Raw genomic sequence first — 13,487 nt, forward strand, 5'->3', positions numbered from 1 at the left:
TATGGGCCACATGGACCTAGCAATGAATTGATTTTAGCATTATTGTCACAGTATGGGCCACATTGGACCTAGCAATGAATTGATTTTAGCATTATTGTCACAGTATGGGCCACATTGGACCTAGCAATGAATTGATTTTAGCATTATTGTCACAGAATGGGCCACATTGGACCTAGCAATGAATTGATTTTAGCATTATTGTCACAGTATGGGCCACATGGACCTAGCAATGAATTGATTTTAGCATTATTGTCACAGTATGGGCCACATTGGACCTAGCAATGAATTGATTTTAGCATTATTGTCACAGTATGGGCCACATTGGACCTAGCAATGAATTGATTTTAGCATTATTGTCACAGTATGGGCCACATTGGACCTAGCAATGAATTGATTTTAGCATTATTGTCACAGTATGGGCCACATTGGACCTAGCAATGAATTGATTTTAGCATTATTGTCACAGTATGGGCCACATTGGACCTAGCAATGAGTTGATTTTAGCATTATTGTCACAGAATGGGCCACATTGGACCTAGCAATGAATTGATTTTAGCATTATTGTCACAGTATGGGCCACATGGACCTAGCAATGAATTGATTTTAGCATTATTGTCACAGTATGGGCCACATTGGACCTAGCAATGAATTGATTTTAGCATTATTGTCACAGTATGGGCCACATTGGACCTAGCAATGAATTGATTTTAGCATTATTGTCACAGTTTGGGCCACATTGGACCTAGCAATGAATTGATTTTAGCATTATTGTCACAGTATGGGCCACGTTGGTTCTAGCAATGAATTGATTTTAGCATTATTGTCACAGTATGGGCCACATGGACCTAGCAATGAATTGATTTTAGCATTATTGTCACAGTTTGGGCCACATTGGACCTAGCAATGAATTGATTTTAGCATTATTGTGACAGTATGGGCCACATTGGTCCTAGCAATGAATTGATTTTAGCATTATTGTCACAGTATGGGCCACATTGGACCTAGCAATGAATTGATTTTAGCATTATTGTCACAGTTTGGGCCACATTGGACCTAGCAATGAATTGATTTTAGCATTATTGTGACAGTATGGGCCACGTTGGTTCTAGCAATGAATTGATTTTAGCATTATTGTCACAGTATGGGCCACATGGACCTAGCAATGAATTGATTTTAGCATTATTGTCACAGTTTGGGCCACATTGGACCTAGCAATGAATTTATTTTAGCATTATTGTCACAGTATGGGCCACATTGGTCCTAGCAATGAATTGATTTTAGCATTATTGTCACAGTATGGGCCACATTGGACCTAGCAATGAATTGATTTTAGCATTATTGTCACAGTATGGGCCACATGGACCTAGCAATGAATTGATTTTAGCATTATTGTCACAGTATGGGCCACATTGGACCTAGCAATGAATTGATTTTAGCATTATTGTCACAGTATGGGCCACATTGGACCTAGCAATGAATTGATTTTAGCATTATTGTCACAGTATGGGCCACATTGGACCTAGCAATGAATTTATTTTAGCATTATTGTCACAGTATGGGCCACATTGGACCTAGCAATGAATTTATTTTAGCATTATTGTCACAGTATGGGCCACATTGGACCTAGCAATGAATTTATTTTAGCATTATTGTCACAGTATGGGCCACATTGGACCTAGCAATGAATTGATTTTAGCATTATTGTGACAGTATGGGCCACATTGGACCTAGCAATGAATTGATTTTAGCATTATTGTCACAGTATGGGCCACATTGGACCTAGCAATGAATTGATTTTAGCATTATTGTCACAGTATGGGCCACATTGGACCTAGCAATGAATTTATTTTAGCATTATTGTCACAGTATGGGCCACATGGACCTAGCAATGAATTGATTTTAGCATTATTGTCACAGTATGGGTTATTTGGCACCACAAGCTGACAATAGGTTAGACTAACACTGTCTGAGTCATCACCAGCTCCTGACCAGAGATCGATAAATACTCCTACTATAGAGCGAATTATATCTAATATTATATTGTCCAATGTGGAACAAATCTTGTGGTGGAATCATCTCTTGAATGGGGGTATAAATAGTGCAATGTGTGCCAAGCTAGAGATAGATCCTGATTGCCTAAAACACATCTTTTTGTTTCTTAAGAAATACCACCAACTTCGTATCAAGATTCTGGGTGATTGTTACTACTGTATATGTGGCCTGCCTGACTACAGAGAGGACCACGCCGTCTGCTCAATCTTGATGGGGTTAGCCATGGTCGATGCTATATCGTGAGTACTCATCTGGCAGATAAATTGTATCCAGGGACCACTGGCACTCCATCTGATCATATTATATATCTCATAATATTCAGGCTCCAGGTATTTGAAATGGTACTATGTTGCTATAGCAGGCAGGCAAGGCTAAGTTAGGCTAGTACTGAAATTAGTGAACCATGGGTTGGGGTTTTGACTTATTAAGGGGATTTACTCATTGACTGCATTAACGCAGCCTTTTGTAAATAAACAAGGCATTTGCAACTGTTTCTTTATCTCAGTAAGTGCAGAATGTTGACTAAATGTGACCCGTAAAACAATGTTTTTTATTTTACATGACAGCATTGCGGTCATTAAACATACACCAATCCACATGTGGTGCATGCGGGAAAAAATGGACAGCTAACCACATATAAACTTAAAAAATAAGCAACAAACCCCAGACCCTCATAAACTAGAAGCTAAATGGCTTCTGACTTCTCACCCAACTAATACTTGATTGGAAGGGGGACCTAAAATATTATGTCTTCCCCTGCTCCGTGAAACCTTAGGGAATGTTTTAAAGGGGTTAATCCTAGAGTGTCCAACCTGTGCCTCTCTCTTTGTCCCTGGAGTCAGGAATCCTCAGTATCAGATTGGTGTTCATCCTTCAATGAGGTTCTAGGAATAAAGAATTATACTGGATAAGGGTGACCCAAACCCCTCGTCCTATGTGAATGCACCTCTTATACAGTTATGGCCTGGACATAGTTGATATAGTCTTTTTATCCAATACCATACATACATATAAGTTGAGTGCTATCATGTTGGAGAACCTCACTCCGCTTTCTGCAATCTGATTGTCTTGTACTGTTGATCCACTGCAGGAGAAGGTCAACAAGGTGATGGAAGGCAAACAACATTTAGCTGATTTATGCCACGTAACTCCACCCCTTATCCTCAACTCTTCTTTTCACAAAGCAATTTCCTTATTGGATGTACTCTGAGTACGTGCTTTGCTCAGTCAATGTGACGGTTTTCTGACATGACTGCTCCACAGCCAATCACTGTCCATGTGTTCTCTGCTCTCTTTCCCCTTAGCAGGAGTTCGATATAGTATACAGATAAGTAGAGGACAGGGACTGGCTGTGAGTCCATTAATCAGATGACTTTGCGCTGGTCTCTTATTGGCTAAGCTACAATGTTTACCTTCCAATCAGGAAAACATTTTGTGTTTGCGTTGCTACCGGGGTGGAGTTATGCTGCAAAATATTTGTACTCTCTTTAGCAAAACGAGATTTTAACTTGGTTGCGGCGTTATATGTGAACATACAGTAATGCATCATTTTATGTTATAAATTAGGAACAAATAGATTTTTTTTTTACTGGAGTAAGAAAATCACTCTCTAAGTATGGTAATATTCCACATGAGGAGGAATATAAAGCTACAACTACAACTACAGTAACCAGAAATTGTGAGGGGAACCATATTTAGCGATATATAGAGTACACAGAATAACTGCAATTAGATACTTAGTCAGAGGAATGTCCACACGGATATTGTTTGCTCTGAATAATCCTGGGATCTGTCTAATCCTTCAGCTATGTGAGAGAGAAGACAAAGACAGATGTGGACATGCGTGTGGGAGTCCATACGGGAACTGTCATTGGCGGGGTTCTGGGACAGAAACGTTGGCAGTATGATGTGTGGTCTACAGATGTCACTCTGGCAAACAAAATGGAGGCCGGTGGTATTCCTGGGTGAGTTTTATTAAATGAGGCAACAAAACCATAATAATGCATTCTGGGAAACTCACTAATGCCAATCAACCTTTAAATTTCATAAGCCAGCTCATGCAACAATTAAATAATCTACCCCCTATACCAGTGGTTCCCAACCCAGTCCTCAAGTACCCCCTACCAGTCCAGGATTTAGGGATTACCTTGTTGTGTCTACAGTATTTTGTTTCTTTTCTTTTCTAAAACACTTTAGACACAACTGGGTAATCCCTAAATCCTGTACTGTTAGGGGGTACTGAGGACTGGATTGGGAACCACTGCCCTATACTATGGTACATGTCAGCAGTTCCATTGTTGTGATGATATCACACCGGAGGTGATGTATAAATACAGCAGAATCCATTTACAATATTTTTGCCCATAAGTTATTATATTTTGTATAAATTCAAACTTCTACATCTTATAGATTGTTCTTGTGATGACAAAACCCTCTGACGGCTTCATTTTTTTTACACATTGACAGTGCTAATATTTTAAACCCAATGAAAATATACAAAGTAGGGTGAGCACTCACAGTCCTTGTCCCTGACACACACCGTTTTATCTTCACATTACGCCTTAATCAGAAATGTTGTTTGTGTCACTGTGTGTGATGCCGAAATAAAGAACTTTTCAAAAGGAGAGCTGGGTTTGATATTATGAACTCAATCTGACACCGAGAATGGCATCAGAAGAGTTAATGATTAGTATTCCTTGATATAACGTTGTTTAATCCACTACCATATTTTGTTTACTGCAGACGAGTTCATATCTCCCAAAGCACATATGACTGTTTGAAGGGAGAGTTTGATGTGGAGCCCGGTGAAGGAGGCACGAGATGTGACTATCTGAGGGAGAAGGGCATTGTAACTTACCTTGTTGTACTGCCAAAGCAACCTCTTAACAAGAACGGCATCAATGGAGTGGTAAGTCTTACCGCGTTATTATATTTTTATATTCCAAACCCTGGCCACGAGGAACACTAAATTAATGTGCCTCACATCATGTTCTGTATATAGTTTCTTCTACATTGCTTTGTGTCATAATATAAGTAAACAATGAATGCTACATATACCTCATGCTAGAATTATAAAACTAAAGTCATGCACTTTTTCATGTAATTTAAACGGTCCCTTAAGCACTTCACTTGCTGTGAAGAACGTGCCCTCTTTTTTCCAATTTACAAAAAGTGCAAAATTCAACCAGTCCTTTTAAATAGAGAGAGTTATTCCATAAAATCTAATAGATTACCAGGGGTAGTTATGGTGTGTGGAATACATATTTAAGAAATATCAAAGAAAAAAGTAAAAAAACGCAGTCTGTGTATAACAATATGTTTCATTAATATTAGTCCCAATGTTAATAATATTATTGAAGTCCCAGTCTTTATGTGTTCTTGAACTGTGTTGATCCCAATTTTGTACAAAAGATAGAAGTAAGAATTACTTTAAGATCATATATATTGATACATATATATCCAATCCTTACGTCGTTCTAAAAAACAGTAAGATGGAAAACCATAGTGCTCACTGTTTCAGATATATTTATTATAAGGGACGCTATAGTCACCTGAACAACTTTAGCTTAATGAAGCCGTTTTGGTGTATAGAACATGACCCTGCAGCTTCACTGCTCAATGCTCTGCCATTTAGGAGTTAAATCCCTTTGTTTATGAACCCTAGTCACACCTCCCTGCATGTGACTTGCACAGCCTTCCATAAACACTTCCTGTAAAGAGAGCCCTATTTAGGCTTTCTTTATTGCAAGTTCTGTTTAATTAACATTTTCTTATCCCCTGCTATGTTAATAGCTTGCTAGACCCTGCAAGAGCCTCCTGTATGTGATTAAAGTTCAATTTAGAGATTGAGATACAATTATTTAAGGTAAATTACATCTGTTTGAAAGTGAAACCAGATTTTTTTTTCATGCAGGCTCTGTCAATCATAGCCAGGGGAGGTGTGGCTAGGGCTGCATAAACAGAAACAAAGTGATTTAACTCCTAAATGACAGTGAATTGAGCAGTGAAATTGCAGGGGAATGATCTGTACACTAAAACTGCTTTATTTAGCTAAAGTAATTTAGGTGACTATAGTGTTCCTTTAAGTATGATGAATTAAAAACACTCACAATTTGTAGATTAAAAACAAGCGTATCATGAGAGGCTGTTTGTGGCTGCAATAGTCTTTCACTCCAACCGGTTGAAAGATAGATGTCAGTTTGTGTAAGGTACTGTGTGCTTTGCACTGCTCTATCCTCCTGCGTTTTACTACAATGCAGTCATTTTGGCGGCAGATGCCGAAAAGGTCCTTACTAGTTTTGTGAGATCAGACTCACTTCATCAGAGTCCTTTCAAATAATTTGAAGTCCTGCCGCCCTAAAGACCACATTCATAACCAATTAAAAATTGGGTTCCTAAAGAATAAACACTTTGCCAGTGTGGAATTTCCTGCCTATTTGCAGATTTATACAGTCATTTGTTAAATGAGTAGGACATTGCAGTTTGATATGTGATTTGTAAAGGTTGGTTGGGTGACATATATTTGCATCCTTGGAACTTAAAGGATATAGAGTACTATACGGCAGTGACCATTCAGTGTGAGAACTCATGGGTGACGACCCACCCGGTCCTGTTGGATTTGGGACTCACATGCAGCAGAATTCTGGAGGTGAAGACATAGCCCAACAGGCTTTATTAGCACAAATAGTTCTACAATGTCGGATCCAAGAGGAGTAAAGTGAGGTCAGGCTGTCTGAAAGTGAGGGCCAATGGCAAACAGAGGAGTTTGGAGTCAAGCCAAGTTCAATACCAAAAGAAACAATCTTTAGGTTGATTGGACAAGAACAGAGAAGTAGATAATAATACAGGATCACTAAGAGTCTGAAAAAATTGCTGGGGGTTTGCATGTTGGTTTTAAAAGGCATCTCAGTCTCGTGACCAGCTCCCTTCTCTCCCTTCTGTAGGTTAGTCACCATGTGGTTACATAGTTGTCTAGGTTGAAAAAAGACTACAGTCCATCAATTCAATCCTCAGTATTTATAAATAAAATCATTGAACTCTGTGCAGTATCATTGTCCCTGCTCCTTCCCCTTGTCATGCCCCACCTGCCACATCCAGAAATGTTGGCTGGTGGTTTGCATTATGGCCACCATCTTGGTAGAACGGTGCAGCTGCCAAGACCTCCACATTTTCAGACAGAACAGCTAGAGCAGCACGCAAGAGAAAGGGAGCACAAAATTCAGGGGGGGGGGGGGGGGGGGGTGAGAGTCATAACCTCTTGTGACATTGTGTACACTATAAACTTTTAATTTTGCATTCTCCATGAAATTACTGTAACCTGATCTGTGTCTGTCTTTTTACAGTGCAAAACTAAAATAAAAAAAACACCAAAACATATACATGGGAAAACAAAACAAATCATCAAACACAAAATTAATATTTATAGAAAATTATTTTTTGGGGGGAATCCAGACAAATTGGTGACAATATGGAATGCAGTATATATTCTAACCTGTCCATGCTGAGTGAAAATAAAGAAGCAAATGTTAATTAAACAGATTAGTATGAGTTGATGCCTGCACATTCCTAAGAGGATGACTTTAGGAAGGAAAGGTTGGGAACCTCGGCCACCAGGAATGATTGGATGGAGCCCCATTTTTTGATTGGTATAGTGTGACATTATGACCCAGAGTCATTTATTACATGTGAGTTTACAGAGGAAGAGGTTCTATTTCAACTGTCAAAAGTAAAGACAAATAAGTCAATGGGACCTGATGGAATACACCCAAAGCTATTAAAAGAGCTTAGTGGTGTACTAGCAAAACCATTAACAGATTTATTTAACCAATCATTGATAACAGGAGTAGTCCCAGAAGATTGGAAGTTGGTGAATGTTGTGTCCAATCACAAGAAAGGTAATAGGGAGGAGTCGGGCAACTATAGGCCAGTAAGCCTTACTTCAGTAGTGGGGAAAGTGATGGAAACCATGTTAAAGGATAGGATTGTTGAACATCTAAAAACACATGGATTTCAAGATCAGAGACAACATGGGTTTACTTCAGGGAGATCATGCCAAGCTAATCTTATTGATTTTTTTGATTGAGTAACTAAAATTATAGATCAGGGTGGTGCAGTAGACATTGCTTACCTAGATTTCAATAAGGCTTTTGACACTGTTGCACATAGAAGGCTTATCAACAAACTACAATCTTTGAGTTTGGATTCCAATATTGTTGAATGGGTAAGGCAGTGGCTGAATGACAGGCAACAGTGTTGTAGTCAATGGAGTATATTCAAAGCATGGGCTTGTCACCAGTGGGGTACCTCAGGGATCTGTACTTGGACCCATTCTCTTTAATATTTTTTATAGTAATATTGCAGAAGATCTTGATGGTGAGAAATGTCTTTATGCTGATGATACTAAGATATGTAACAGGGTTGATGTTCCAGGAGGGATAAGCCAAATGGCTAATGATTTAGGTAAACTAGAAAAATGGTCAGAGTTGTAGCAACTGACATTTAATGTGGATAAGTGCAAGACAATGCATCTTGAACGTAAAAACCCAAGGGCAGAGTACAGAATATTTGATAGAGTCCTAACCTCAACATCTGAGGAAAGGGATTTAGGGGTGATTATTTCTGATGACTTAAAGGTAGGCAGACAATGTAATAGAGCAGCAGGAAATGCTAGCAGAATGCTTGGTTGTATAGGGAGAGGTATTAGCAGTAGAGAGAGGGAAGTGCTCATGCCATTGTACAGAACACTGGTGAGACCTCACTTGGGGTATTGTAAGCAGCACTGAAGACCGTATCTCCAGAAGGATATTGATACCTTAGAGAGAGTTCAGAGAAGGGCTACTAAACTGGTTCATGGATTGCAGGATAAAACTTACCAGAAAAGGTTAAAGGAACTTAACATGTATAGCTTGGAGGAAAGACGAGACAGGGGGGATATGATAGAAACATTTAAATACATAAAGGGAATCAACACAGTAAAGGAGGAGACTATATTTAAAAGAAGAAAAACTACTACAACAAGAGGACATAGTCTTAAATTAGAGGGGCAAAGGTTTAAAAATAATATCAGGAAGTATTACTTTACTGAGAGGGTAGTGGACACATGGAGTAGCCTTCCAGCTGAAGTGGTAGAGGTTAACACAGTGAGGGAGTTTAAGCATGCGTGGGATAGGCATAAGGCTATCCTAACTATAAGATAAGGCCAGGGACTAATGAAAGTATTTAGAAAATTGGGCAGACTAGATGGGTCGAATGGTTCTTATCTGCTGTCACATTCTATGTTTCTATGTTTCTATTTTCACAAAAGATAACCTTTATCCAATTGCCCCAAATAGATATGGACAATAAGAACCCAAAGTGACCTTTTGGCTATCCAACCACCATAAAGACATTACATATTATAAAAGTATTTGCCTTTACAATGTTACTTCTTTTGTTGGCCGGCTGTTCAAAGTATCTATGACATTTCTTCAGGAAAACAGTATGTCCTCACCAAACTTTAATATGTCTGTCTCGCTCCTCTCTTCCTTTTCTTTGGTTCCATTCAGAAGCTGTCGTTGACATCGTCACATGGAAACTCTCCACAACTGATTAACACCAAGGAGTGCAATGGCAGTATCCACACCACTTGCACCACTCCCGACGAGAATGAAGAGCTGGACGCTAGGGTAAATGGGGCATCATGGGGCACATAAGGTAGACCAGCTAGGTGATAGCAAAGATTATGTGCAGCTCATATTTGCACTCTTTGCTGTATATATAAAGTGTCAAAAAGATTGTGGTGACATGAAACACAACAAAACTCCACACAATTCAAATAGATAAACTTCTGTTGTGCATCACCAGCAAATCTGTGGCCGGTTTGTGGTGAATGGTCTCTGTATGCAGAGATTTGGACAAAACACAGTCAATTAACTTAAATTTTTTATTGATTAAACAAATGTAATTAAAGCGGCACTGTCACGCCAAACTTACCTTTCTCCTATTGTTTCCTTTTCTCTTCCTCTCTCAGAATCTGTTCTTTTTTCTTCCTATCTGATCTTTTTTTATTTAAAATATAAGACAAAGTAGAGACTTCTTTGTCTTATGTATTTTTTCTACGCTTGACCTTCTTTGACCAAAGGTGCTTAAGCCTGCTCCATTTCCTGTGGTCAAATACATTTTCCCATAATACTCACTTCTCCTTCTGAGCTCTCGCGTTGCTTCATTCGCCGTTCGAACATCCTGTCGTCCTAACACCATGAGTAGTTTGTTCATTCGTGTTACGAGGAAATTTGGTACTTTTTGTTTGGTTCGAAATTTTATTTGAATGAATAAAATTCCGATCTAGTCAGTGAGCGTCACTTCGATCTGGCTGGGGTCCCTAAGTGGCAAAGTGGGGGACACACACCTACTGTGTACCTTCAGCACTCACCTATGAGCAGTGGGTGGGAGCTAATTGGCAAAGGGGTACCTACTGCCTACCCCTCCCCCCCCCCCCGAGCCCCATCCATGAGCAGCAGGTGGGGTCCCTAAGTGAAAAAGGGGGAGACCTACTGTCCCCCTCCACCGGCAATCACCCATGAGTGGCAGGCTGGGTGGGGACCCGAAATGGCAAAGTAGCATCCCCTCTGGCCCCCACCAATGAGTGGCGGGTGGGATCCATAAGTGGCAAGGATCCCACCCGCCACTACTGCCCCCACTGATGAGCGGTGGGTGTGGGCTAAATGTAAAAAAATACCCATCCCTCCAGGTGACTAGGGGTCCCCAAGCCCCTAGTCACCCCACTCTGAATAAAAAAAAAAACCTACTTATCCCACTCACCATAAAAATAGTGAGCGCAAATATTGGATTCAGGGGTGGGGGGCTTTTTTTTTTTTTTAACCCCTTAAGGACACATGAGATGTGTGACATGTCATGATTCCCTTTTATTCCAGAAGTTTGGTCCTTAAGGGGTTAAACAATGAGGAGCAGCCACAGGCTGCTCACTGTTTAGTAGACATGTCCTTACTTGCCATATAGCTTGTAGGGGCATTAGGGAGATTTTAATATCCGTTATGCTAATATGGGGGTCATATATGAGGCTCATAGAATAAGGGGGAAATGGGGGAGGGGTTAACATATTACTGGTAGTTCCCTCCTTGTAATAAACTAAACAAACAAATGTTCGTTCAAAATGTCTATTTATTCATTTGTGTTTCTGACGTATGAATGAATAGCCAAAATTCCCGTATGAATATTGGACAATAGCGAATGCCCAATGTTCAACTGGGCATGCACGGGAATTTCATAGCGTTATCTAGTGTGGGCAAAGAACATGTCTCACAGGGCCTTTATCTGCCCTCACAAAGATGGCGGCGGCCAGGGCTTAGGACGGGCACGAAAAAAAGTTCAAATGGGGGCCTTGGGGCAATGCTTAACAAAGGCCGAGGCGACTTGTGACCCTTACTGAGTTCACAAAGCAACTGAGCACAGAACCCAGGGTGGTCTGTGCTGAAATACGAGAAAGGGAGTGAGAACCGTCTCACAATGAGGTGTCTCAGAGCTTATATAATAAGGAGGCCACTCTAGTACAGGTAGGCGTCCACGACCCCTATGTGGGTGGAATGCTATGTCTATTTGGCCACCCAACTGCTTGTTCCCCACACTGCTCCTGTATATGTCACCATGGATCTCCCTAGGGACAATAAGGCAGTGTAGGAAACACAATGCAAGTGCCGCAAAGGAAACCGCCAGAGGAGAGTTGGGCTGGAGAGCAGGTAAGGCTTACCTCCCTTCCCCTGCATGGCGCAATCCTGAGTAAGTGCGGTGGACCTTGTTCTTGTGGCGTGCCCCTCTCTCCCGGGACACCGTGATCCACATGGCGTCCAATGACTGAGTGCGGTGCACCCACCTCAAGTTGGATTTTGGAAAGTTCTCCTTAGTGACAGAAACACAGAAATGCAGTACAAAGTCTGAAATACAATGCCTGTTTGTTCTGATTTCCATATCAAGCTGAGAACTCTGTGATAGCTATTGAAACAATATTTCTCGACTTTAGCCTAAGGGGGTTCTGTGCCATTCTAGCTTGAGATATGCAGGTGAAACACAACCGTAACTTTTCAATATAAATAATGTGTTGATTTATAGTGCCTTGAACATTTGGGCTTGTCCAGGTTTTCATTATGCTTTCCCTTTATGCATGTTCCCACACTCACAATCCTTTTGTTTTTGGTCCATTGGCCAACACATTAACATTGAACATATCTGGAGGTCGGGGAAGGGGGGGGCGGGAGGGGGGTGCTACATAAAAATTGTTCTAACTCATTACTGTTCAGTGTTTTACTAATGTACATTTTATTTTGTCCCTTGATTGTTTCAACCACAGGTAGTAAACCCATCATTCCCCAATCCTCGAAGGAGACTTCGTTTAAGAGACTTGGCCGAGAGGGTCATTGATGCCCAACAGAATGAGCAGGAGTTGAATAAGTTACTGAATGAAGCTTTATTGGAGAGAGAAACTGTGCAAGTGTGAGTTCAAAATATTGCCCAGAATACAAAGGCTGAAAAGGATATTCCACTCATACAACAAACAGAACAGCACCAAATAACCTGAAATTAAACATTGAGAAAATAAGGCCAATCTACCATTAATATCTATTCTAGTGTAAGAAGTATCATGGAGGCACAGGAAGCAGCCCCGTGCATTTTGAATCACAAACATAGAATCAACGAGTAACAATTTGTCATTTGAAACGTCCTTCTATGCTTCTTCTTATGGCAATACATATTCTTGGTTCTCTGGGTGACTGGCGCTATTTTGTCTTTATTTTTGGAGTTACTATATCCCGTATAAAATAGAGCTCCCCCTCCCACAGCCATTTTGAATCCATTACATACTGTCAGAAATTGGATCGTGCTGCTCTAAAAAATTCCTTGGTATCTGAATTATTGAAGTTGGTGTGAAATGTCATGTTTATTTTTGGAGATAATGGGGCTTGTTTGTAAAGTAGTGAATTATGGTGAGTTAATGACCAAACTGAAAATTGTTACGAAAATAGCACAGTTTGAAAGTGTTCTCTACTTTTTTCTACTTTTGGCCCAAATATGAATTTCTTTGGTCAATTCTCATTAGCTAACCACTATTCATCAGATCCTTCAATTTCTCCTTTCATTTTACAGTTTAAAAGGTAAATACACCTACAGACTGTCGATGAGATTCATTAACCCGGAGATGGAAACGCGTTTCTCTGTTGAGAAGGAGAAGCAGAGTGGAGCTGCATTCAGCTGCTCATGCGTTGTGTTGCTCTTCACGGCTATTGTACAGATGCTTATAGACCCTATGTAAGTGAAATATTAAGCATTGCGGTCTGAGGACCATTTTTACCCAATAAATAATATTGTTTATCTAAGATTTTTATTTATTTGTAATCATTTTTAGATGCAGCTGTATGTCCTGGGAATATAAACACTTACTATAC

At 40.1% G+C, this 13,487-nt stretch overlaps 1 protein-coding gene across 2 annotated transcripts in view; it reads left to right on the top strand.

Annotated features, from left to right (window-relative positions):
• ADCY3 (adenylate cyclase 3) overlaps positions 1 to 13,487 on the top strand; it is a 175,582-nt gene that overhangs the window by 136,131 nt on the left and 25,964 nt on the right. Inside the window, exons 5-10 of one of the 2 annotated variants that reach the window (XM_063441990.1) lie at positions 2,164 to 2,291; positions 3,858 to 4,016; positions 4,795 to 4,960; positions 9,597 to 9,716; positions 12,395 to 12,537; positions 13,189 to 13,350. In XM_063441990.1, coding sequence (XP_063298060.1) covers positions 2,164 to 2,291; positions 3,858 to 4,016; positions 4,795 to 4,960; positions 9,597 to 9,716; positions 12,395 to 12,537; positions 13,189 to 13,350 — 878 coding nt within the window. The remainder of the gene's footprint in view (positions 1 to 2,163; positions 2,292 to 3,857; positions 4,017 to 4,794; positions 4,961 to 9,596; positions 9,717 to 12,394; positions 12,538 to 13,188; positions 13,351 to 13,487) is intronic. The other variant, XM_063441991.1, reaches the window with a different exon arrangement.

This window comes from Pelobates fuscus, chromosome 2 (genome assembly GCF_036172605.1).
Source record: "Pelobates fuscus isolate aPelFus1 chromosome 2, aPelFus1.pri, whole genome shotgun sequence".
NCBI classification, from domain to species: Eukaryota; Metazoa; Chordata; class Amphibia; order Anura; family Pelobatidae; genus Pelobates; species Pelobates fuscus.